The sequence below is a fragment of the Hypanus sabinus genome, chromosome 5 (assembly GCF_030144855.1).
Source record: "Hypanus sabinus isolate sHypSab1 chromosome 5, sHypSab1.hap1, whole genome shotgun sequence".
NCBI lineage: Eukaryota > Metazoa > Chordata > Chondrichthyes > Myliobatiformes > Dasyatidae > Hypanus > Hypanus sabinus.
The window spans coordinates 21,814,173-21,841,463 of NC_082710.1; the positions used below are offsets into that span (position 1 = coordinate 21,814,173).

The window sequence follows — 27,291 nt, forward strand, 5'->3', positions numbered from 1 at the left end:
CTACTTGCTCTGTTGCACCGTTCTTTATAGTTAATGTTCTGTACTTATTTAGTCCAAAGTTTATGTTTATATCTTTTGGAAAATAGTTCTACCATTTGAATTAATTGCTTTAGCTTGACTGATGTATAATTTCAAATCATCCATGTATAGAAGAAATGTCAAGGTAAAGTTTATTTGGTTGTTTCTGATTTGATACCCTATTTTTGACTGATTCAGTAAATTAGAGAGCAGGTTTAAATCTAGACAAAACTATTTGCCTTAGGGAGTTGCCCTGATAAATGCCTCTGTTTATTTTGATAATGATGTTTCTTTTGGTTGTTAATGGATAAGGTGATTATAGTATGCCAATGCTTCATCAGATGTTATAGGAATTTCACAAGTATTGGGTGCAGTATATATACATATTCTTATTAATATTTTATATATGCAGTATATATAATGGGTAGTCAATGTAGCAGCATGAAGTATTTTTGCTTTTGCTGTGGAGTTGATTTAGAACTATAGAATCTGTTATCAGTTGTTCTTTACATCTGTTCATACACTTTCAGCATCCTTTCTGCTCTTTTGTAAGTATATTGTGATTATCTAAATAACTGGTGATTAGTTACAAAATGCAAGATGTTAAAATTTCATATATAGTTTGAGAACAAGTTAGAAGACGATATTTTGATGGGTCATTTGTGTTTTCTCCTTAAGGTAAGAGATATGTTTTACTTTCTGTCAAAAATTTAGGCAATCTTCAGGACTTAAAAGAAAATTGTTCATGTGTATTAATAGGTACAGATGAAAATGAGTAAATTCTTTATAACAATAATTATGAATAGTATAATTGCTGGTACTTCTGCAGGTGTTAGTATTTTTTTTATAACTGCTTTTAGCATATCCATTGTAACTTCAGGTGTTTGCTTGTCTTCAACTGTGTGAGTGTGTTCTTTTTCCTCCATAATCCAGCTTGCTTCTTGATTGTGTATCACCCTGTTTGACAAGATATTAGACCAAAAGTTCATTATCTCTGTGTTTGTTGCTAATTCTGTGCTAGGGTTGGTGACATTTTGGTGCGTTGAATTTAGTTTATTATTGTTATTAGATATTTTTTCTTTTTGTATTTGCACAGTTTGTCCAAAATATTGCTATTATAGCTGCTTCTGTCAAAGTTCAAAGATTTCCATCAAGGCTGTGTCCTTAGCACCATGCTCTACTTACTTAAGCACGACTCCAATGCCATATTCAAGTTTGCTGATGACACCACTGTCATGGCCAAATCTCAGGTAGTGATGAATCAGCATATAGGAGGGAAATTGAAAATGTGGTTCAGTGATGTCACAGCAACAACAACCTCTCACTCAATGTCAACAAGACCAAATGACTAATTATAGATTTCAGGAGAGGGAAACCAGAGGTCCATGAGCCAGTCCTCATTTTAGGATCAGATGTAAAGAGTGTTAACAATTTTTTCAATGAGAGCAAGGCATGGCAGAGAAAAGTTGATGCAACTACATTGCAACTCTAGTAACCAGAACTTAATCCAGTCCTTGAGTGCTCCCTGTGTGGAGTTTGCACGTCCACTGTGTAACATGTGGATTTCCAATGGGTGATCAGTTGTGACCTTAATTTCAAAGATGTGTTGATAGGTTAATAGACTGCTTAAGCTTTCAAGAACAAGATAGTGGTGTTGAGTGGTGTGGCAACAACAACCTTGAACTCAACATCAATACAAGCAAGAAGCTGACTTCAGGAAAGGGAAGTCAAGGGAACACATGCCAGTCTTCATCAAAGGATCAGAAGTGGAAAGGATCAGCGGTTTCAAATTCCTGTGTATGACCATCTCTGAGATCTATCCTGGGCCCAACATTGATGCAATTATAAAGAAGGCATGACAGCGGCTATATTTCATTAGGAATTTGAGGAAAATTGGTATGTTATCAAAGATTACTCACAAACTTCTAATTGGTTGCATCACCATCTGGTTTGGAGGGGTCATTGCATAGGATCAAAACCTGCTGCAGAAGGTCTTAAACTCATCCAACTCCATCATGGGTACTAGCCTACTCAACATTGAGGACACTTTGAAAAGGTGATGCCACAAGTGGCATACATCATTAAGGAACCCCCATCATCCAGGACATGCCCTCTTCTCATTGCTACCATCAAGGAGGAGGTACAGGAGGCTTAAGACACGCACTCAATGGTTCAGGGTTTCTTCCCCTCCACCGTCGGATTTCTGAATGGAGGTTGAACCCATGAACACTATTTTCTTTTGCTCTCTTTTTGCACTATTTATTTAATTTATTTTATCTCTCTCTCTCTCTCTCTCTCTCTCTCTCTCACATATATACTGTATATATTTTTTAAAAATATTATATATTGTTATGTACTGCTGCCACAAAACGAAGTGCAAGTGTACAGGGAAATAATGATGGGGCAAATGGGGTTACTTTGCTGAGAGCCATCTAGGAGTAAATAGCCTTCTGTCTTATAATTATTAACTATATAGAATTCAATCAAGCATGCCTTGTTCAATCCACATTGTTCAATGTAAGCAAACATTTGCAATTTAATGGAGCAAAAATAATAACTAGTACTCTTTCTTTTGCTATTCAGGAGAGGGGATATGCTTTGAACAACAGAAGTTAAAGTTGCTCTAAACGCTGGATATCGTTGTGCCTTATTCAACATGGGCTTTGGAAGTGACCTTCAGAATTCTCATGAGGCTTTGCTAAAATTGCAAGAATCTGAGCTTAAGTTAATGGAGACACTAAAAAGGCTGATGTCTCTGAGAGTTAAAAGTGACAAAGAGTATGCATCCTTCCTACAGAACATTTGCCAGCAAGTGGAAAAGCATGAAGCATCATCCCCAGTGGATTTTGTTAGCAATATCTCAAAGGTGAATTGGCAATGGTTATTTTTTCCTCCCATCCTCTGCCACAAACCCTTAACCACACATCCTCCAGCAATCCATCAATGATTTTAAATTAATATTTCTGCTTGTTTTTAGCTAATTGTTAGGCTTCAAAATAAATTGTTAATGATTTAAAAAATATCTTGAATTCTTTGGTTACAAATTGTATTCATATTTGATCTGCAAGTGCATAATGTAATTTTACTTTTCATAATGGTAAGGAATCAAAGGAATATAAGGTGTTTTGATTATATTTTACTCACATCTCTGCCATTTTTGAGAGACTGTATTTTTTTTATTTCTTTATAGTCTTGGTCCTGTGTGGTACATCAAACAGAACAGTTGAGCAAAATAATGAAGGCACATGCAGAAGACCTAAATGTGGGACCATTGTACAGATTGACCATGATGATAAAAGATAAGCAGCAAGTGAGAAAGAATTATCAGAGTATGCAGCAACACTTAGAAGCTGAAATGTGCAAGGTAATTCAAAGTGCAGATATGAGTTTGTTCTTAGATATATATTTAGTCTTTGCATTCATTTTATCATGTGCCACTGTTAAGTTACTTCTTTCTAATTGACAGTGGGACTTACGTTATGCCTTTAGAGAGTGGTTTAGTGCAGCATTATAACACGTACAGGAGCAGGTTGCTTTTTCATTCTGGTGGCTTGTTATTGAGGAACATTATTCGACAATAATGAAGAGTGAAATTAAAGGATATCATTAGATTCATCTGAAGTTTCCCTATCCTAGCCCATATTTTGATGTATATGTGATTTTTTTTTCCATTTTGTTCTTATATTCCCAGTATTATTAAGCCATTTTCCATTTAGCAGTTGAGTTGGGGTACTTTGCTAGTAACAGACGTAATTTCAATCTTTCATTGTGCCTGACACCTACCATCCTGGGAAACAGTCTTGTGAATCGTTGTTGCATTCCTTCTTTGACACGTGCGTACTTTCTTGAATTAAATGATCAAAACTGTGCATCATACTCCAGCTGTGATTTTACCAAGACCCTGCAAGAAACTTAATCTCTTGCAGTCAAATTCTCTTTTAGTAAAGACCAGCATGCCTTTTTTCTTTCTGCTTAACAAGTAGTCAGTGATCTGAGACCCATATCTTTCAAGCTTGTAGTTATATTTGAACTAATCAGGAAGGATGTGGTTTCACATTCTTCCCAACTGTTGAACAATAAGTTTGTCTGAAGCATTTCTAAGTTTCATCTTCAAGCAATGTACGAAACATTTCAGCTACTGTAAAATTAAAGTGTGTTTCTCTGTGATTCGCAACACTTGGTGAATAGTGAGTGATGGGGAAAATGCATCAGATCCTTGTCTGTAACAGTTAATTTTGTTTCAGTCAGTAAAAATATAGAGTATGACTGTCAGGCAAAAATAATTTTGGCTATTTGTCAAGACTTTGCAGAGCCAAGCTATGTAAAAAAAAAGTTTCATCCCTAAATTTAGTTAAAAATATGTTCCTTGGAGGACCAGAATGTCTGATATTTTCATATCTATTTCTTACCCTTTGGCATTTATTTCTCATTCATGTCAGGCTCTATGTTAATACTTCCTTGCAAACTGTAATTGGACAAGATTCAGATTTTTTCTGTACAGAAGTTGCAGCTGGGCAGTCTTTTACATTGTCAGGTAAATGCCAGTATCAGTCAGATTATCACAAAATTTGTTGTTTTGTGAAAGTCCCTTATGAATTTGTCTACAAAATTTGGTGACTTTTTTGACACTTTTGAGCTCTTTAGACAATTTTTGCACTGTGATTTTGGCATTCTAACTGTTTTCCACTATTTAGAAAGGAATTATTTTTCTGGTGATGATGGAGTCAGATCGAGGAAGGATAGGAGAAGACCTGTGCTTCAATTACATAACTCCCAATAATAACAAGAATCTTAGCTAATCTGTAATAGTTCCATTTTCGTAAATTAACCTGAGCACCCCACCCTTATGAGATGCAAAACATTATATACTGTATATCTCCATTTCCCTTCCCGAACCCAAATATTCTTTATCAATCTAATGTTGACCATGGTCTCAGGAAAGCAGCTTTGTTATGCTAAGAGTACTGTGAACAAAAGTTTCTGCATCTGTCACAATAAAATGGCACGGTAAGTAGAGTCACTGCCTCACTGCTCCAGCAACTCTGGTTAAAATCTAAATCTGAGTATTGTCATTGTAGAGTTTGACATTCTCCCTGTAACTATTAGTGGTCCAGACTCCTTTGTCATCTCACATCCTAAAATTGTGCATATTGTCCACTGTACTTTGTGCCTGATATGTTTTTGAGTGATAGGTTCTGGGAAGGAGTTGATGAACATGTTCCAGGGAAAATTAGTTGGGGAATGAAATTCCTTTGTGAGTCAGTATAATCTCAATCATCTGAAATGGTCTTCTATTTTGCAAGGAAATATGGAAGTAAGTCCTATATATAAGAAAAATATATGGAAATCTCCAAAGTGATTGCTTCCTATTTTTATTTTGACAGATTAAAGTTCTTAAAACTACACCCTATAATTTGATATTGTCATTGTAAGAAAGGTATTAAATTTAGTATTAACAAATGAAACCATTTGTATAAAGCTATGCCCAGCACACTTAGAATTCAGATATTTATAGTAAAACTTCAACTATTCAGTATTCTGCCAGCCATGCAGATTTTGCAGACTATTGAAAGTTATTCTTTATTAATATCCCAATAAATTTTTAATTTGTTCTTTTTGTATATTGCAGATTATAATAAATATCGCAATAAACCTGATAAGTTTAAAAGAACTCAGAACTCTAGGAAGCTGGACACTAGACTGTTTAACGAGATGAGGGAAAATTTCAAGTGAGTTGAATGGGAGTGTGGGAACTAGGCCCCCCCCCCCCCCAACCCCCGGAGTCAAAAAGGAACAAGAGAACCAGGGCCCCAGTGAGAGGGAAGGGAACATGATAAACATTAAATGGTAAAGCAGATGCTGAACAATTGAGATTTCTGAATGGTTGGATATCAGAGTTGTATATTTATAACTATGCAAAACCTCATTTAAAGAGTGTCCTATTAAATTTGTTTGAGAATCCAAAGTAGATCATTTCTCACAAATTAACAGAAGGGTAAATTCTCAACTAATTCATGGAAAAATATATATCCCACAGTTTAAATATTTTAATGTTTTGTAAAATATTGTATGTAAGACTTTGTCTTCATCTAAGTATCTTTAGCCGACTCACCATTTAGAATTTTGTATACATTATCATACAACTTCTTAGCTGAACTTTTTGTTAATTATATTAAGGTGACAAAGACTGAACTAGAAAAGTTGAAATCTGCCTACAGACACCTGGCAAAGGAAGCCACAGCAGCTAAGGAAAAATATAAAGATGCCCTTTTAAAAGGTAATTTAAATTAAAACTTGCAAAACTGCTAAAAATACATTTATGTTTTGATCCTTTTATGATATGTTGAAAGTGAGAAAACATTGAATTTGCACAAGAAAATAAAATGATTATTTAAGAATGATATACGTTATATTATGGCACAGGATCGTGCAAGTAATTTTCATTGTTTTGAAAATTATTGGTCTTACTTCAAAGTAAACCAAGTATTCTTCTGAGCACACAGTGTTGTAAATGAGTATAATTTAGTATATTTTATGAAAATATGAGTTATGATGCACACTTACAAAATAAGCATTGTATTAACTAACTGCATTAAAATCTGCTGTAAAATTTGCACTAATACGTAGTAAGCGTAAGCATGTAGTAGTTCATTTAATTGATCCGTAAGTTCTACTTCTGCTGTATAAAGTTCAAATGGTAAATTATTGCTTCTGAGCTATACCTGCTTACACCATCACAGTTATAAATTCCAAATCTGATTCATAGTTACACCGTCAGGAAGGAATAATTGAACAGTTTTAAGTCTTAAATTAATTTACAATGGACTAGTAGGGTAATTTTCCTTGCAATTACTGCAAGACTGGCAATTAAATATGCAGCGAAGGGAAACACAGAACACTTCTTATCATTCACTCTGAAGGACTAAAATATAAGTATCAGAGCCCAATATAAGTATCAATTTATTTTAACCTTTGAAATTAATGTTTTATAATTGCCAGGTAAGAATGTGATGTTTTGCCCAGAGAAATAAAATCAGTAGAATATAGAACATAAAACAGTACAGCACAAAAGTCCTTAAGACGACAGTATTGTGCAGAAGTAATAAAGCAAGTAATGCCTAATTCACTAATCCCTTCTGTCTGCATAAGGTCTATAACACTCCATTCTCTGCATATTCGTGTGCCTATGTAAGAGTCTCTTAAATGCCTCTAACATATCTGCCCCTGGCAGTAAATTCCAAGCATCCACCACTCTCTGTAATAAAAAAAGCATGCCTTGTACATCTGCTTTAAAGGGGATATGATTTCAAATTTACTGAATGTACACTATAGGAGAGTTTTTATGAATTCAGTTAATAAAGTACAAAACTGATGACTCTTACCATGAGACTGAAGTAAAACGTCTATAAAATATACATTTCATGTAATTGTGGGTTTCCAATGTGATATGAATGAATCAGTTCTATAAAAGCTCTCCAAGTTGTGGCAGGTACATGAATAACTTGCTTCATTTTCATCACAATCCCAGACTTGCAGAAATATTTTCTTATGTTTTGAGTTGCTTCAGGCTGTAAAGGATAAAATTAATGATGGCAGCCAGCCTGGTTACATGTATATGAGCCTTTTAAGTTTGTTGAAGTTGTGGATGTTATCTTCGGTTTGCAAGACTTTGTACTTGTTGAGAGTACTACAGCAAGATATTCAAGTCAAAAAAAGCTGTTAAAGACAACTGTACATTTTACAGTAATGTATTGGAATTGTCCTTGCTACACAACCTGTGAGGCATGTGAAATTAAATTTGATGCTATTACTTCAAGAAATATTTAATCCTACTATGTTCCATCTAATATTTCTTATTTTTGGCAATATCAGTAAACAAGAAATTTTTCATTCAGTAGAACAGGCAAACCTTGCATTATATTATGTAGTTGAACAGCAAAAAAAAGATCTTTATAGTGCCAGCTACCTACTTGTGCTAAGACTTTGCCCAAATAAAATTCAACACTGGTACCATTTGGAAATAAGAAGTGGAAGCAGGCATAAGCTATTACCAACGTAATAGGTGCCACGGTGATGTAGTAGTTAGCACGATACTGTTACAGCTCAGGACATGGGAGTTTGGAGTTCAAACCCACAGTCTCTGTAAGGAGTCTCTGTACTTCCTCCCCATGGAATGCATAGGTTTTATCTTGGTGCTCCACTTTCTTCCCCCAGTCCAGAGATGAACAAGGTAAGTTAATTAGCATTGCAAATTGGCCCTTGATTAGGTTAGGATTGAATCAGGGTTGCTGGGCAGCATGGCTCGAAGGGCCAGAAAGGCCTATTCCTATTATTATCTAAATAAAATAAAGTATAATTCTGCATCTCAAATCTGCCTTAATGTTCATCAGAATTCAGCCTGATCTGATTTTGGCCTCAACTGCACACTGCTCTCTGTTCCCTGTAACTCTCAGCTATCCCTGTAGTAGTATAGATTGATAATTTACCTTTTCCAAAAAAAATTCTTGTTCAGATCTCCCAAGTACAGGTTGACCATAAATAAATAGTGGGAAGTGAAATTGATATACTCCTTTAAAACATGCTGCAGAGCACAGATTTACATTAGTGGTTAGCATTATATTCCATTTTGTTTTTAATTAACTGCCAACATGTGGAATCTACTCAAGGAAGGAAAATTAACTTTAATTCTCTTCCATTGCCATCAATTTCTACCCAATGTTTTAAGTCCTTGAATCAGGATTCCCATAGAACAGCAATCTTAAGTGTCCAAGATGAAAATAAGTAAACTTTACCATCACTGACAAATCACAGAACACATTTTGTTGAGATTATTGTTAAAAATCTTCACTAAGCAGAAAGTAAATTGTTTAAAAAAATTACATCTCCCCACTTTGTTCCGAGAATCCATAGCTTTTGCAGGTATGCTTTTGATTTGAAAAATTGATTGACCGTACAAAGAGTCAATATTTAAAGAATTTCCTGTTTATCTTAGAAAACAATTGAGTTTTTGAGGTTTGTACTTGTGTTTTCTGTCCTCCTTCAGGTAAAGAGACTGAAAAAGCTAAAGACAGATTTGACAAGGCTACGATGAAACTCCATAATCTACACAACCAGTATGTGCTTGCAGTGAAGGGCGCCCAGTTACATCAGGAACAATATTATGATAAAGTTCTTCCTCTACTCCTCGATTCTCTTCAGAAGATGCAAGAGGAAATGATTCTTGCATTGTAAGGCATATTCTAGATAATTCATCTACCACTTTTATAGAAGATTTTGTTAATTTAAAAGTTTTTGAGCATTATATTATTTTGGCAATGTAAGTGGTCAAATAATGCACATATTTTAATTTAGGGATTGATATTTTAATAAAAGTTGTTCAGCATTTTTATGTGCAATGTAGGCATGCTATAAGTACTGTTATTAAAAGTAAAAAAAACAAAATGCAGATTCTGGATTTCTGAAATAAAAACAGAAAGTGCTGGAAATACTGAGCAGGTCAGGCCATAACTGTGGAAGAGAAACCGAGTTAATGCTTTGGGTCAAGCACTGTCAGAACTGGGAACGGACAAAAGGGGTTTGTTAAGCTGCAGGGATGCTATAGGAGTGAGTATGTGTCCCTTTCTCAAAATTAAAACCTATACTATTTTGACTATGCTGTAGCTCTGTCACTGATCCCAGTCACTTATTAACCAAAAAAAAAAATCTTGTTGCAGCTCATCCCTATGGTCACTCTGATTTTCTGCTATCAGCAAATGCTCCATCACCATAACCACCCCTCCCCCCACTCTCTGTAGCTTAATAAGATCTTCTCTCTTCACAATTATGGTGAAAAAATGTTACAATGCAATGCAAATTTATTTCCTTCTACCCAAGATGAAGTCCCCCCCATCCCTAAAGCTGTTGTCAATTTTAGACAATGAAAGAAATTGACCCTGAAGTTAGAGACATTGATTAATTTAACAGTGATATTTGTAAGGGAAGAGGTATGAGAACAAAGAGGTAACTTAATGGATACTTTAATTTCAGCTTAGATTTATCTGAGTATGAATGCATAGATAAATCTAAACATTTATTCCTGCCACTACTGGCAATGAAGAGAAGAGCTGAATTAGAAAAATGAACTGGAATTTCTTGAATAGTTGGAATACAGTAATGGATCATATACAGTAATCTCCTTTGGGTGTGCTGAAATTCCAATCATATATGATGGTTTTATATTATATTAATTTTTAAATAGTATTGAATTTTCCTTTTTCACTTATGCTGCTCTGCGTGTGAAAATTAAATTTTAGGGCTCTGCTGCCATTCAAGATAATGACAGAGGCAAGTTTCTTTCAGTTGCATTAGTTTTTGTGTTATTTAAGTAAAATGGAGTTGTAGAACATAGAATACTACAACACATACAAGCTCTTCGGCCCACAATGATCTGCCAACCTTTTAAACTACGCTCAGATCAAACTCCTTCTTTCCTTCCTACATAGGAGGATTTATTTTTGTGTTATCCATGTGTCCATTTAAGAATTACTTAAATGCCCCTAATGTATCTTCCCTTATCACCACCCATGGAAGGGTGTTCCACACACTTAACACTCTCTGTGTTTTTAAAAAATATCTCTGACTCTTCCCCCCCCCCCCACCCCCATACTTTCGGTATTAACCATTTTTGCCTAGGCCACTATGCTTAAACCTAACCTCCCTTTTTTAGCCTTTGTCAAGTGCCTAAATACTCAATGATCTCAAGCCCATCAATGACCTGACTGGACCTACTTGCTTTTTCAAAACTTGCACTCAAAATCCACAAACCAACGGCTCTGCTGATAGCAAGGGCACCAAATGATACAACTGGCTCACCTGCTTTTTCAAAACTCATGCTTAAAATCCATAAACCATCAGCTATGCTGATTGCAAGAGCACCAGATTATGTAGCCTTCTAGGTTGAAGATAACAAGTTTGAAATTGGATGGTTTTAAAGGGAACTTGGAAGAAAGTTAAGATTTGGTTATACTCCTGTCACTGACTTACTGCTGAATTTATAAAACCTGTTTGACTTCTGGGATGTTAGAATAAGTGAAGAAGCAGAATAAAAACACAAGCAACCTCAATCAGGGTTTGATCCCTTTAAATCAGGATACGGCTAGTTAGTAGCTTTGTTTTTGTTAGGTTACATTTTCTTAAACCTCGTGTTGTTGAGTGTATATCAGAATTTTCTGTGAGAAAAAACCTTGAGTTTTACATGACTGGCTAAAAGATCCTGTTATTTTGACTAGGCATAAACAGAACATGCATAGCTGTCCTAAATAGCATTTGGCTCTACGGGTAATTTTTCTTTACATTTGCTTTGTTTTTTAAAAAATTGGCATTGATAGTGTAATTGCATGTTGATATATTGCTAGAATATCTTATTTAGTCTGATAGAAAAAACCCTCAAAGTAAAACAACCAATTTATTTTTCAAAGTTAAAAGTTTAAAACCAATTTATTATCGAAGTACCGATTGTTACCATGCACAACCCTGAGATTTATTTTCTCGTAGGCATTCACAGTAAATACAAGGAACAAAGAGAATAAATGAAAGACTGCCCCCAACAGGACAAACAACCAGTGTGCCAAAGAGAACAAACTGCAAACATGAAAATAAATAGATAGATAAAAAAATAAGCAATAGATATCGCAGACACGAGAAGGATCCTTGAAAATGAACATGGGTTGTGGAAGCAGTTCAGTAATGGGGCAGGTGAAATTATTCCCTCTGGTTCAAGAGCCTGAAGGTTGAGGGGTATAACTGTTACTGAACTTGATGATGTGAGACCTGAGGCTCCTGTACTACATTCCTGATGGCAGCCATGAGAGGAGGGCACAGCCTGGATGGTGGAGGTCCTTGATGATGGATGATACGTTCCTGTGACGTCACCTCGTGGTGGGAAGGGCTTTACTCATGATGGACTGAGCCGTATCCAAGACTTTTTGTAAGCTTTTCTGTTTCATGGGTGTTCCCATACCTGGCTGTGATGCAACCAGTCAATCCACCATACATCTGTAGAAGTTTGTCAGAGCTTTAGATGACATGCCAAATCTTTGCACACTTCTACCATGCTTTCTTCATAAATTCACTTACATGCTGGATTCAGGACGATTCTCTGAAATGATAACACCGAGGAATTTAAAGTTGATGACCCTCTCCAACTCTGATCTGCTATGAGAACGACTTATGGACCTCCAGTTTCCTCCTCCTGAAGTCCGTTATAGCTCTTTGATCTTGCTGACATTGAGTGAGTGATTGTTGTTATGGCACCACTCAGCTAGATTGCACTCTCCTTCCTGTATGTTGATCCATCACCACCTTTGATTCAGCTCTTGGCAGTGGTGCCACCAGCAAATTTGAATATGGTATTGGAGCTGTGCTTAGCCTCACAGACATAAGTGTGAAGTGAGTAAAACAGAGGGCCAAGCACACAGTCTTGTGATGCACCAATAGAGATCGTGGAGGAAATATTGTTGCCAATCCAAACTGTCTTGGGGTCTGTAAGTGAGGAAATCGAGGATCCAGTTGCATAAAGAAGTATTAAGGCCAAGCCATGAAGCTTTATTGATTAGTTTTGAGGAATTGGTAGTACTAAATGCTGAGTTGTAGTCAATGAAGAACTTCCTGATGAATGCATCTTTGCTCTCCAGAAGTTCTGTATTTGAGTGAAGAGCCAATGAAATGGTATCATCTGTTGTGCCGGTAAGCAAATTGGAGTAGACCCAAGTCACTCCTCAGGCAATAGTTGATATGTTTTATCACCAACCCCTCAAAGCACTTCATCACAGTGTATGTAACTGCTACTGGATGATAGTCATTAAGGCAGGTTACCACGTTGTTAGGCACCGGTATAATTGAAGCTTGCTTGAATCTGGTGGGTATCTCAGACTGGTAAAGTGAGAGGACACTCAGCACAGGTCTTTAGTGCTCGGCCAAGTACCTTGTCTGGGCTGGTTACTTGCCATGAGTTCGCCCTCCTGAAGGATGCTCTCCTTCAGCCTCAGAGACTCAATTCACAGGGTCATCTGGGACTGTGGGAGTTTGTGAAGGTGCCTCCGTGATTTGATGGTAAAGTGAGCATAAAAGGCATTGAGCTCAGCAGGAAGCAAAGCTTGTTGTCATTTATGTCGCTTGATTTCACTTTATAGGAGGTGATAGACACATTAAGACCAGCTGCAATGACAAAAGTTGAAGGAAAATATGTTGTATCATGGTGCATTCGACCTTTGCAGTTGATTGCCCAGAATCACTGCTTCTGATATGATACTTGCAAAAATGCCATCCCCTTCTCTCAATTCCTCTGTCTCCGCCACATCTGCTCTCAAAATGAGGCTTTTCATTTCAGGATGAAGGAGATGTTTTCCTTTTTTTAAAAAAAGGGGCTTCCCTTCCTCCACCATCAATACGGCCTGACAATCAACCCGACCAAATGCCAGTTTGGGCTCGACACCATCGACTTCCTGGGCCACAGGATTACTAAAGACAGGACAACCCCTCTGCCCGCCAAGGTAGACGCAGTCCGCCATTTCCCCCGACCCAACACAATCAAAGGCCTTCAGGAATTCATGGGTATAGTGAATTTCTACCACCGCTTCCTCCCTTCAGCTGCCCAAATCATGCGCCCCCTGTTCGCCCTGATGTCAGGTAAGGGCAAGTACATTACCTGGGACGAGGAGTCCACCGCCGCTTTCATTAAAACCAAAGAAACCTTGGCAAACGCCACGATGCTAGTGCACCCAAGAACGGATGTCCCTACCGCCCTCACAGTGGACGTATCTAACGCTCCAGTCGGTGGGGTGCTGGAACAACTCATCGAGGGTCGCTGGCAACCCCTGCTGTTTTTCAGCAAACACCTACAACTATCCGAGCTCAAATACAGTGCTTTCAACCGGGAACTGTTGGCGCTATACCTGGCAATCCGACATTTCAGGTACTTCTTAGAAGGTAGGCCCTTCACCACGTTCACGGACCGCAAACTGCTTACCTTTGCGTTCACAAAAGCATCCGACCCCTGGTCGTCCCGCCAGCAGCGACATCTGTCCTACATCTCCGAATACACGATGGATGTCCGGCATGTCTCAGGAAAGGACAATGTTGTGGCGGACGCCCTCTCCCGCCTTAACATCCAAGCCCTGTCCCAGGAGTAGACTATGAAGCACTGACGGAGGCGCAGCAGGCAAACAAGGAGATCCCTAGTTACAGGACTGCAGTCTCCGGTTTGCAGCTCCAGGACCTCTCCGTAGGCCCAGGTGAGAGGACCCTATTCTGTGACGTCACCACCAGCCAACCCTGCCCCGTCGTTCTGACAGTGGCGCGTTTTCAACTCCATTCACAACTTAGCGCACCCCTCCATCAGGACAAGCGTCCAGATGGTAGCCAACAGGTTCGTTTGGCACGGACTCCGCAAGCAGGTCAGTGAATGGGCCAAAACGTGCATGCACTGCCAAACAGCCAAGGTGCAGCGGCACACCAAAGCCCTGCCACAGCAGTTCCACCCCACCCACCGGCGTTTCGACCACATTCATGTGGATATCGTGGACCCCCTGCCAGTGTCGCAAGCAGCACGGCACCTCTTGACTATCGTGGACCGGTTCACAAGATGGCCAGAGGCGATCCTGCTCACCGACACCACCTCCGAATCTTGCGCCCGGGCACTGATTGCCACTTGGGTATCTTGCTTTGGTGTACCAGCCCACATTACCTCTGACAGAGGCGCCCAGTTCACCTCCAGCCTGTGGTCAGCTATGGCCAGCCTTTTGGGGACACAGCTGCACCACACAACTGCCTACCACCCACAGTCAAACGGACTAGTGGAGCGTTTCCACCGTCACCTGAAGTCGGCTCTTATGGCCCGCCTCAAAGGGCCTAATTGGGTGGACAAGCTTCCCTGGGTCCTGCTCGGAATCCGCACGGCACTCGTCGGCCGAGTTGGTGTACGGCGCACCCCTGGCCGTCCCAGGAGAGTTCATACCAGCCCCAAGGGGGCAAGAGGAAGAACCCACAGCAGTCCTGGGCAGATTACACGACAGGCTCAGTAACCTGGCCCCCGTACCCACTTCATAGCATGGGCAAAACACGACCTGTGTACCCAAAGACCTGCAAAACTGTAAGTTCATTTTTGTACGACGGGGCGGACATCGGGCACTGCTACAGCGGCCCTACGAGGGGCCGTTTACCATGATCAGAAACAACGGGTCCACATTCCTGCTGGACATTGGGGGGAAGAGGAGGTTTTCACGGTGGACCGACTCAAACCGGCCCATGTGGACTTGTCGCAGCCGGTCGAGATTCAGGCACCGCGGCGCAGAGGCAGACCTCCCAAACAGAGTCCGACCCAGACTGTGGACATTGGGGGGGTGTATCGCTGGTTCTGTGGTTGGGGGGGGGGGGATTATGTGGCGACCCACTTCTCAGTGCACTCAAACTGGCTCACAAAGCGGCGCACTCTGGCATTGAGGCAGATCTCAAAGAGGGCGCCGAGCCTGCTTCAGCAGCATGGGGAAAATTTTGCCCATGCGCGGACGGGACTGTGAATACGTGACCCCTACACTATTCCTGCCCGGGGAGGGCGGGGTCAGGAAGGCTTCAAAGCAAGGCCGCAAAGTTTGAATAAACCTCTTTTGTAACTGCAGCTCACCGACTGTGTGTCGATATTTCAACGCTGCGTGTTGCACACCTCTACAAGACAATGTTTTTTCAGGACCATGGTGTTACATGACACAGTACAAAAACTAGACTGAACTATATAAAAAAACAACACAGAAAAAAACTACACTAGACAACAGACCTACCCAGGACCACATAAAGTGCACAAATCAGTGCAGGCATTACAATAAATAATAAACAAGACAAGAGGGCAGTAAGGTGTCAGTCCAGGATCTGGGTATTCAGGAGTCTGATAGCTTGGAGGAAGAAACTGTTACATAGTCTGGTTGTGACAGCCCAAATGCTTCAGTGCCTTTTCCCAGACAGCAGGAGGGAGAAGAGTTTGTATTAAGGGTGCGTGGGGTCCTTCATAATGCTGTTTGCTTTGCGGATGCAGCGAGTAGTGTAAATGTCCGCAATGGCGGGAAGAGAGACCCCGATGATCTTCACAGCTGACTTCACTATCCACTGCAGGGTCTTGTGATCCGTGATGGTGCAATTTCCGAACCAGGCAGTGATGCAGCTGCTCAGGATGCTCTCAATACAACCCCTGTAGAATGTGATGACGATGGGGGATGGGAGAAGAACTTTCCTCAGCCTTCGCAGAAAGTACAGGTGCTGCTGCTTTCTTTGCTATGGAGCTGGTGTTGAGAGACCAGGTGAGATTCTACGCCAGGTGAACACCAAGAAATTTGGGGCTGTTTACAATCTCTACCGAGGAGCTGTCGATGTTCAGTGGGGAGTGGTCGCTCCATGCCCTCCTGAAGTCAACAACCAACTCTTTTGTTTTGTTCACATTCAGAGGCAGGTTGTTGGCTCTGCATCAGTCCGTTAGCCACTGCACCTCCTCTCTGTAAGCTGACTCGTCGTTCTTGCTGATGAGACCCACCACGGTCGTATCATCGGCAAACTTGATGATGTGGTTCGAGCTGTGTGTTGCAGCAGTCATGGGTCAGCAGAGTGAACAGCAGTGGACTGATCACACACCCCTGGGGGGGGCCCCCGTGCTCAGTGTGATGGTGTTGGAGATGCTGCTCCCGATCCGGACTGACTGAGGTCTCCCAGTCAGGAAGTCTAGGATCCAGGATTACATCAAGAGATCTTAGACATTGACCCATACTTGATGAAGCAATAGTGTTCAATTTAGTATCATCTAAGACTTTAAGGTAATGATGCAGCTTTCGCTGCTTCTTAGCTTGACAAAGTACTGCAATTTTGGTTTGCCAAATGACTACAATGTAACCATCTACTATATGTATCATGGCTATTATATGTAGATAATACATATGGGTGGGAGTTGAAGTAGATGAGCTTCTACGTGACTGCTTTGAGTTGGTAGACAGATCCATGCTCTAAGACTCAGATGAGTATGTCATCATTATCACAGACTTTGGCAGCAAGTGTGTCAAGGACTGTGTACTACAGAGGACAATCCTGATAGTTGCAGGCCAGAAACCATGGATGAACCAGGAGATCCACTCCCTACTGAAGTCTAGTTCTGTAGCATTCAAACCCTAACCTTTACAAGAAACTGAGTTATTATTTCCATAAAGTTATCAGGGATGCCAAGACACTAAACTATTCCAAAACTGAGACCCAGACCAGCCCTCAGTTGTGGTGGGGATTATGTGCAATAACAGACTACAAAACAAGTCAGACAACATAACCAACAACAGCACATACCTTCCTGATGAGGTTAAAACATTCTACATTCATCCACCCCGACAGCCTCCAATGCACCTAAACCCACTATCATCGTTGTGGACCTGACAGAGCGAACCTGTGAAAAGCAACTGGCCCAGATGGCATCACCGGCTGCGTCTTGTGTGATCCTGTGCAGATCAACTGGCGAGTATTTGATATTTTTAACCTCTCTCTGCCTCAGTCTGAGATTCACACTTCTTTTAAGAAGATCACTTTCATCCTGGTACCTAGAAAAGCAGGTAACCTGCCTTAATGACTATCGTCCAGTGACTCTTAACAACTACCATGATGAAATACTTTAAGAGGCAGTTATGGCATTGATGAACTCTAGCCTCTCAGTCAACCTTAAACCATTGCAATTTGTCTACAGATCTATGGATGTCATCCTCTCTCTGGCCCTACACTCATCTCTGGAACACTTGGACAGTAAAGATACTAGTGATAGGCTACTGTTTATCGACTACAGCTCCACCTTCAATATTACAATTCCAAGCAAACTCATCACCAAACTTTGAGATCTGGGAGGCAATAACTCAGTCTACAATGGACTTCTGACTTCGTGACCCACAGACTACAATCAGTCAGGATAGGAAGGAACACCTCTGCCACAATTATTCTAAACATCGGTGCTCTACAAGGTTGCTTCCTCAGCTCTCCACTCTACTCTCTGTACATTCATTAAATTCTGGTAAGGCCCCCAACCCCCCCTCCATTTCCCATCCCCTTTTTCCTCTCTCACCTCATCTCACCAACCAATTTCCCAGCTCTTTACTTTATCCCTCCCCCTCCAAGTTTCACCTTTCACTTCGTGGTTCTCTGTTGCCTCCCCTCACCTTTTAAATCTACTTCTCAGTTCTTTTTCTCCAGTCCTGCCGAAGGGTTTCGGTTTGAAATGTCAACTTAACTTTTTCCCATTGATGCTGCCCGGTCTGCTGAGTTCCTCCTGCATTTTGAGTGTGTTGCTTGGATTTCCAGCATCTGCAAATTTTCTATTGTTTGTGGTTTCCAATAATCTCTTATTTGAATTATAGACTTGTTGCATATCAGATCTACCCCTTATTTTATACAATAAACTCCACTAAGCAGGTCCCAAGTCCAGCTGTGGAAGGAGGATGGTTGGGCATAGGGTTAGCAACCCCATCCCAAAAAAAGAGCTAGAGAAATGCCAACAGAAACTCCAAAGACCTCATCCCTAAGAGAGGAATGGTCTGACACCAAGATGGGCTACACCCGAGGACATCTTAAAAGCCTGGCCCAGGCGAGATGCAATCGACTGCATATGCCTCAGTAGAGGTAATGGGCTTAATTAAGTACTTAGCTTAGATTGCATAAATGTATCGTCCAAAGTTTGAAGGAAGTTTCACAAGGAATAATTGACAAATAGAAAATATGGAATGTTACATAGAAATAAAACAATAAATTAATAGGGTAAATTATCATGAATCCACACCCTTCTTAAGCGATGCCAACAACACAGCTTCAACTATTCTCTCAAGTAGTGTACTGCAGGTACTTGCCTCTCTAGGTGAAGCAGGTTCCACTCATTTACTCTAAACCCATGTTCTCCAGTCTTTACTACCTCTGATACGTTTCCTGCAATTAATCTATGATCCCTGCGTAAAGCAAAAAATGGGGGGAGGGGGGGGGAGGGAAAGATGTGCTTGGTGCTGGGATCTCATTGGAGATGGCAGAAATTACGGAGAATTATATGTTGGACCTGGAGGCTGGTGGGGTGGTAGGTGAGGAAAAGAGGAACCCTATCCCTACTGGGGTGTTGGAAGGATGGGATGAGAGCAGATGTGCATGAAATGGGAGAGATGCAGTCGGGCGTAGAGTTGACAGAGGTGAGACAGATGCTCCTGATGACTGCTGCTGGCTATGAGGATGTCGTCCAATTAGATGAAAGCGAAGGTCAGGTCGCGTCCCACCGCGTCCATTAACCGCTGAAACATCTGTGCGGCATTCTTTAGGCTGAACGGCATGCGGAGGAAATCGAAAAGGCTGAAAGGGGTGATGAGTGGCGTTTTGGGGACGTTGTCCGGATGCATCGGGATTTGATGGTATCCCCGGACGAGGTCTACCTTGGAGAAGATCCGTGTGCCATGCAGATTTGCTGCAAAGTCCTGAATGTGCGGCACAGGGTAGCGGTCCAGTGTTGTAGCCTTGTTCAGCTTGCAGTAGTTGCCGCATGGTCTCCAGCCCCCTGTTGCTTTGGGCACCATGTGCAGGGGGGAGGCCCATGGGCTGTCGGACCGCCGTATGATCCCCAATTCCTCCATCCTTTTGAACTCCTCCTTCGCCAGCCGGAGCTTGTCCGGGGGTAGCCTTCGAGCACGGGTGTGGAGGGGTGGTCCTTGTGTCGGGATGTGGTGCTGTTCGCCATGCCTGGGCATGGCTGCCGTGAACTGCGGTGCCAGAACCGATGGGAAATCCACCAGGACTCTGGTGAAGTCATTGTCGGACAGCGTGATGGAGTCTAGGTGTGGGGCCGGCAACTGGGCTGCACCCAGGGAGAACGTCTGAAAGGCCTTGACGTGGACCACCTCTTCCTGGGCAGGTCAACCAGTAGGCTGTGAGCTCACAAAAAATCCGCTCCCAGGAACGGTTGGGCTACGGCGGTCAGTGTGAAGTCCCACGTGAACCAGCTGGAGCCGAAATGTAGCCCCACCGTACGGGTGCCGTAGGTCCTTACTGTGCTGCCGTTCGCGGCCCTCAGGGTGGGACCCGGTTCTCTGTTGCGGGTGTTGTAACTCATTGGAGGTAAGACGCTGATCGCGGCTCTGGTGTCAACCAAAAAGCGGCGTCCCGACTGCTTGTCCCAGACATACAGGAGGCTATCCCGATGGCCAGCCGCTGTAGCCATCAGCGGCAGCTGGCCCTGGTGTTCCCCGGGAACTTGCAGGGCCGGCTACTGCGGTAGGCTTCTGCGCCCCACCGCTGGTGGTAGAAGCACCATTGTTCGTTGGTCTCCTCACCCCTGCCTCTGGGCTTAAGGGGCTCTGCAGCTGGGCCTGGTCTGGTTTGCTGCTGGGAGCGTGGCCTGGTGATCTGTGCAACGGACGCCCCATTCTCCTTGGCTTTCCGTAGCACGTACGCTCAGCCCGCCACCTTCTGGGGGGGGGGGGGGTCGCTGAAATCCGCGTTGGACAGCAGCAGGTGTATGTCCTCGGGCGTCTGCTCCAGGAATGCTTGCTCAAACGTGAGGCAGGGCTTGTGACCTCCGGCCAGGGACAGCATCTCATTCATCAAAGCCGATGGTGGCCTGTCCCCCAAACCATCCAGGTGCAGTAAGCGGGCAGCTTGCTCGCACTGTGAGAGTCCGAAAGTCCTTATGAGCAAGGCTTTGAATTCTGTGTATTTGCCGTCCGCTGAGGGCGATTGTATGAACTCCTCAACCTGGGCAGCTGTCTTCTGGTCGAGGGAGCTCAACTCTTAGTAGTAACGTGTGACATCCGAGGTTATCTGCCGAATGTGGAATTGGGTTTCTGCTTGCTGGAACCATAGGTGAGGTCGCAGCGTCCAGAAGCTTGGCAGTTTTAACGAAACTGCATGAACAGATGTGGCGTCGTTCATCTCCGGTCCAAATGTCATTTGGGCCATCAGGGTCACCAATTGTAGCGGTGTGCTACACGCAGCGCTGAAATAACATCACGGAGTCGGTGAGCTGCAGTTGCAAAAGGGGTTTATTCAAACTTCGCGCCCTCGCTTTAAAGCCTTCTTGATCCCGCCCTCCCTGGGTGGGAATGCTGTATTCACAGTCCAGTCCCGCGCACGGGCTTTTCCCCTTGCTGGTGAAGCAGGCTTGGCGCCCTCTTTGGGATCTGCCTCAATGCCGGCGCACGCCACTTTGTGAGCCGGTTCGAGTGCGCTGGGAAGTGGGTCGCCACAGTCTAATTTTTACTATGTACTGTACCAGCAGTTATGGTTGAAATGACAATAAAAGTGACTTGACTAATTTTCCAGCCAAAGGATAGTTGTTATATTTAAAGACCAAATTCATTACCTTTAGAGCAACCAAGATAATAAGGCCTTACAAATTTAGACTTTGAAATTTAGAATTCTGAGTGGCTAACAAGAATGTATTCTTTGGAACTGGAGCAGGATGTTTTTAATTATCTATGGTTAGTATTGGCATAAAACTAATTCCAAGCATGCTGAACACTCCTTTTAATTTTGAATTTATTACTACATTGCGCACGAAGTGAAACTGATCTTGGCCACTGAATTGTTTTCTGCTGTGATGATTTCACTGGCAAACTATCTGATCTCCTTGGTCACCGGTCTATGAAGAATTTAATTTAAAATTAAATCCCTTTCAATCAGTTTATAACAGAAAACTTGATGTGCTCTAAGATTAATTTCCCTTAAGTGTGCAACTATAAATTTTATTCATATACTTCAAATTTAGCTAAGACGATAGTCTTTGTTGTGCTACTTAAAATTTTCTTCCTAGGACCACAATGTGTTGGTTGTCCACATTACTGCTCTTCCACTAATTTGAGTTCAGTTTGTTGTGAACTTTGCAGTAGCTTGTATAAAAAAGTGGAGTTGGGGGGAATTAACAGAACAAAATGCATTTTTTGCCAAGTATATTTGTATGAAATCAATTGACTGCTTCCAAGCAGGCCTAAATTATAGTCTGAGGGAGGAGGCTTTTTATGAGGCCTTTTGTTTTGTCCATTTATGTAGATGCTGATTCTCCCTTTGAACTTTGTGGGGTTAAAATGTTATGAATTGTCTGTGCTAATATTTGAAATGTCCAGTTTCTATACTGATATGTGAAATACTCAGTTACTATGCTAATATTTGAAATATTCAGTTACTCATCTAATATTCAGATGAATTTCTTCTGCTAATTCATCTTCCACGTCAGAACAGATGTTGTGGTTTTGTTGGGAGTAACAGCTATATCAAATACACCAGAGAAATGGAAAATGGCATGAAAATTATGGGAATTCAGTGGCCAAAAACACTGTAATAATGCATTTTTTAAAACCTTACGCATGTGGTAGATTTTAACACTTGTCTGATTCACATGGATCTATTCAATTATATTAGCTCCTCAATGCTTTAAGGGATCAAGACAGAAAATAGTCCAATGATTCTAGTGCTAATGCAAAGCAAGTTCACTGATATACGAAATGATTTAATACACAAGTAACATGGGAGGTCTGTGTCATCAGTGGAAAAAAAGAGCAACACTTAGACTGGAAACAGTCAATTCAGATCTCTCCTACAACTGGATGAAGACAACATTTAAAAGGCAACTTGGACAAATAAATGTAGAGAGATATGGGCCAAACATTGGCAAATGGGACGAGCTTAGATGGGCATCTTTATTGACATGGATGAGTTCGACCTGAGGACCTATGCCCATGCAGTTACTCTGACTAAAGATCACCAAATATTAAATTCTAACACTTAACATAACTAGAAGTAAAAGAACTAAAAAAAAAATTATTTTCTCACTTGGCCACAAATAACAAATAAATGCAGCCCTTTTATGCCTATTTGCAGATGGAACAGTAGTTTAGAAAATGCTCAGGATTTATTTCTAACACTATTAATACTATCGCAAGTGGTCTAAGGGATTTATTCGAGATGGAGGTCTGTAATTAGTGGTGTACCACAGGTATCTGTGCTGGGACTCCTGCTGTTTGTGTGTACATTAATGACCTGGATGAAAATGTAAATGGTTAATAAGTTTGTGGATGGTACCAAGATTGATGGAGTTGTGGATAATGTAGAAGACTAGCAAAGAATACAGGGTGATATAGATCATTGTAGACATGGGCGGAGAAATAGCAGATGGCGTTTAACCCAGATAAATGTGAGGTGATACACTTTGGTAGAGCAAATGCAAAGAGCTGGTACACTGAGCAGAGTGATCTTGGGGTCCAAGTTCAAATGCTTGCTTTTATTAGTTGAGGCATTAAGTTCAAAAGTCAAGAGGTTATATTGCAACTTTATAGAACTCTGGTTAGGCCACACCTAGAGTATTGCATACATTTGTAGTCACCCCACTAAAGGAAGGATGTTGAGGATTTGAACAGCTTGCAGACAAGGTTTACCAGGATGTTGTCTGGTTTAGAGGATGTGCTGTTATGAGATGCTGGACAAACTTGGGTTGTTTTCTCTGGAGTGGTGGAGGCTGAGGGGAGATCTGATAGAAGCTTATAAGATTATGAGAGATGTAGATAAAGCAGACAGGAATATCTTTTTCCTAGGGTAGGTATGCCTCATACCAGAGGGCATGCATTGAATGTGAGAGGGGGGTAGGTTCAATGGGGGTGTTTTTTGCTTAGGAAGTGGTAGATGCCTGGGATATGGACGGTGTAGGTGGGAGGGATTAGTTTTTGTTTTTAGCTGGTTTGGCACAACATTGTGGACCAATGGTCCTGTTCCAGTGCTGTACTGTTCTATGCTCTAAGTGCTGGTTTCCAATGGGACCATTTAAATATGCTTTCAAAGACAAGTGGATTCCAGTTAATTGGGCCATCGGATTCATCAACGCAGCTGCTTATTTGCAACAACTCTTAAAGAAGGAAAAACGACGAAGAAAATAACCAGAATTTCCTTAATTTATTTGGGGAACTTTTGCTGCTGAATTTGACCAGGAAGCTGTTGCTGAACAGTTTCTAAGTAGTGTCAGTCATATGCACTTGTGACCTGGATACTACACCATGCTTGGAGCAAGCAGATTTTAAATAACATCAGTTGTGTGTGCTTGTGTTATGTTATCCGTTTGGGCCGACGGACACTAATTCATAAAGCAGTGATATTTAATAATGTTGATCATTGTGATTTTAAAAATGTCAGACCCTTGCCGAGATGGCATGAAAGGATTTGAAACTAGCCAAAATATTACCCTAGGTGTCTGGGCAGATTTTATTCATTTCTAAAGAACATGGGTAATTTTTTGGCTAATTTCAAATCCTTTGAAAGCAAGTTATCAACGGGATGAATTCGTCCATTGATAACTTGAAAACTAATGCAGTTTTATAATACTTAGTAGTATTAGTAATGCTCTAATTCATTCTGTATTTCTTTTAAATATTTAACTTGTTACTCAGTTAAACTGCAGTTTGTCTTTTTTTATAAGTATTTCCATGAAACTTCAGCTAATTGGGGCAGTCTCTTAATTGGGCCAAAATGTATTGGTTCTGATGTGCCCCAATTAAGTAGAATCCACTGCATATCTAGTTAAGGTATGTCTATAATATGATACTGAAAATTGGTTCCTTTTGGAACAACCCGCTCAGTATTCCAACAACAGCTGGATCCTCTTTTTGCAGAAATAGACCAGTACATTAATTTTCTGATGCTGGCTCCTGATTAACAGTTAGGCACTTGTATCTTTTATAATATCATATCCAGAGCAAAGGACTGGTTGTGTGGTAGTTCCAAAACCAGTCATACCCTGTAACAAGGAAAGTTTCCAGTTCTTGAATGGCAAGTGATCACAGTCATGGTATAAAGCTAGTCTGTGTGTAGTTTCTTGACATAATTGTCTTTTCTTGATCTAGCCTTGTGATTCTTGTGGAGACTGACCTTTCAGAAACCAAGCCACAATATAATGAAATTGGACTTACCGTAGGTGTGCATTTCTGGTGCTTGACAGCTCTGGTATGGTTGGATTTGCCTGAGCTTGGATTTAGTTTTTTGTGGTGTTTTTGCATATTGCAAAATTCTGCAGGCCACACAGGAAGAAATAGAAAAATAAGATCAAGAAGGAATGGATAAGGTGGTCATCTGAAAGATTAATTCTCAGTGGTGGTTCCAGAACTATGAAGCACTAAATTAATATTCTTTCATGCAAACCTTTCCTTGCCATTGCACGCAGGGGTTCTCTTGTATCAATACCGGTTTCAGTGCCAGACAAATGTAATCTCTCACTGTTACAGTATGGAGTTTACTACTTTGTTCTTATCACAGCGGAACCAGAGTTAAGCAAATACAATCTACCTATGCAGTCCTTTTGCAAGGTTTTAATCCAAAACATCAACAATTTCAATCTGCTAAGCTTCTCCAGCAAATTACTTATTTCTATATATGACAAGCTTTTGTTTGTGTTCAAATGCTCCTAGAAGATGATTGGTGATTCACAAAACCACAGAGATAGAAATCTGGTTGCCACCTGAACAGAGGCCATTAACATTATAGGCTTGATGCACATTAATTCTGATTTTCCTTTTAATGTGATTTTTTAAAATGGTTCCTTGTTGCCGGCATGTACTAAAAATTGCCCCCACACCCTTAATGAGCAAGAAATGCAGTTGAAATACAATATATTTCATAAGATTCTTACAGACTGAAAAAACTGTAACAAGCAATTTTTGCTATCAAATCAGAAGTTGTTTGCTGTTAGTTCCAGCACAAATAATGGACTCCAGACACCTGTATACGACCTTATTAAAAGCCTTCTGAAAAACCCAAGTACAACTCATTCACTGGTGTCTGATATCTCTTCTACTTATCAACTGCTCAAAGAACTCCAGCAGTCAAATAGGACTTTCCTTTCATAACTCCAAAACTTATACAGTAGATTTTGGTTGATTGGGGCATATTGGGACCAGTATATTTTGGTCCATGTAAGCAGCTGCCACAGTTACCCAAAATTTCATGAAAATAGTTAGAAAGGTATTAAAAAAAAGACAAACTAGGCAACAAGTATTTAAAAGAAATACAGAACAAATTTACCAATATTACTACAGTACCATAAAACTTTCTAATAGTTATCAACGAAGGAATTCAATCACTGTATGGTGCCCTGTACTTCTGATTGACTGTAAATGAACAAAATCAGCACAGACTCCTAGGACTGCCTTTGAACTTGTTGAGGTAGTGAAATTTCTTCATTTTCACTCCTGTCCATTTCCGGTATCTCCAAGCCTGAAAGCTTGAAAACACAGTGAGCAAAACAGTTCCAAATTGTCTTATTGCTTATTTCTCACCAACTATCAATGACAAAAATCACTTGCTTTTGAACACAAACACACTTAACTATTTAAAAAAATTGTTCACTCTAAGCACAGCATAGTGGTAACAGCCATACAAACTCATTCAATTGATGCTAGTGAGAAACTGGCAACAGTTTCAATCATACAGCAATTATGCTGCCTGCCCCAATTATGCAGCATAGTGTCTTAACAAATGAAAGGACATCCCAGCTATTTTTTCAATTAGATTTTGTTCTTTAAGAGTTGTCCCAAATAAGTGGCTGTCCTGATTAACTGATGGCCCAATAAAACAGAATCCTCTTTATTTTCAAGTTCCTGCCAATAAACTGATGGAGTGTCAATACAGTGGATTCCAGGAGCAACTCAAAGTGTTTGGGAAACACAAGCATGAACTCTTTTCTGTGATGACATAGGGCTGAGATGATCAGCCTCCAGGAAGTACAGTCCCCTTCCCTTTGTGGGAGATGTCATCCTGGCTAAGAAGATTTTCCCTCTGGCTTGAATTTATTTCAAGTTAATCATGGCTTCTTGTTGTAACACTGGATCAAGTATTATGCTGAGGGCAATCTCTCACCACACTTCACATTTGGATTGATATTGTTTGTTGATGATGTGTGAACCAATAAATGAGCAACACATTTATTACAACCTATCACATATTAGAATATGTATTATATTAAAGCCAGCTTCATATCACTTTGTGAATTGCAGGTCAGACTGCATTTGTCTGCATGCTTGGAAATGCAGTGGTTTGTGACACTGGACGCTAAGAATTAAAATTCAGCTATGTTCACGCTCCCAAGTCCTGTTACTCCATGATTCTCTTGTGTGTTTGTTGCAAATAGTTATTTAACTTGCCTTAATGCTGTCATTGGTAAGATTTGAAATATGTGAAGGATATGAAGGAACTCACACTGACTAAAAAGATGGCAGTTTTCTTATG

The 27,291-nt window shown here is 40.9% G+C and overlaps 1 protein-coding gene across 2 annotated transcripts in view; it reads left to right on the forward strand.

Annotated features, from left to right (window-relative positions):
• fer (fer (fps/fes related) tyrosine kinase) overlaps positions 1 to 27,291 on the forward strand; it is a 128,522-nt gene that overhangs the window by 37,311 nt on the left and 63,920 nt on the right. For both annotated transcript variants that reach the window (XM_059969499.1, XM_059969498.1), the window contains 4 exons: positions 2,602 to 2,884; positions 3,209 to 3,382; positions 6,196 to 6,295; positions 9,062 to 9,245. In XM_059969499.1, the coding sequence (XP_059825482.1) occupies positions 2,675 to 2,884; positions 3,209 to 3,382; positions 6,196 to 6,295; positions 9,062 to 9,245 (668 nt within the window). In that variant the 5' untranslated portion in view covers positions 2,602 to 2,674. The remainder of the gene's footprint in view (positions 1 to 2,601; positions 2,885 to 3,208; positions 3,383 to 6,195; positions 6,296 to 9,061; positions 9,246 to 27,291) is intronic.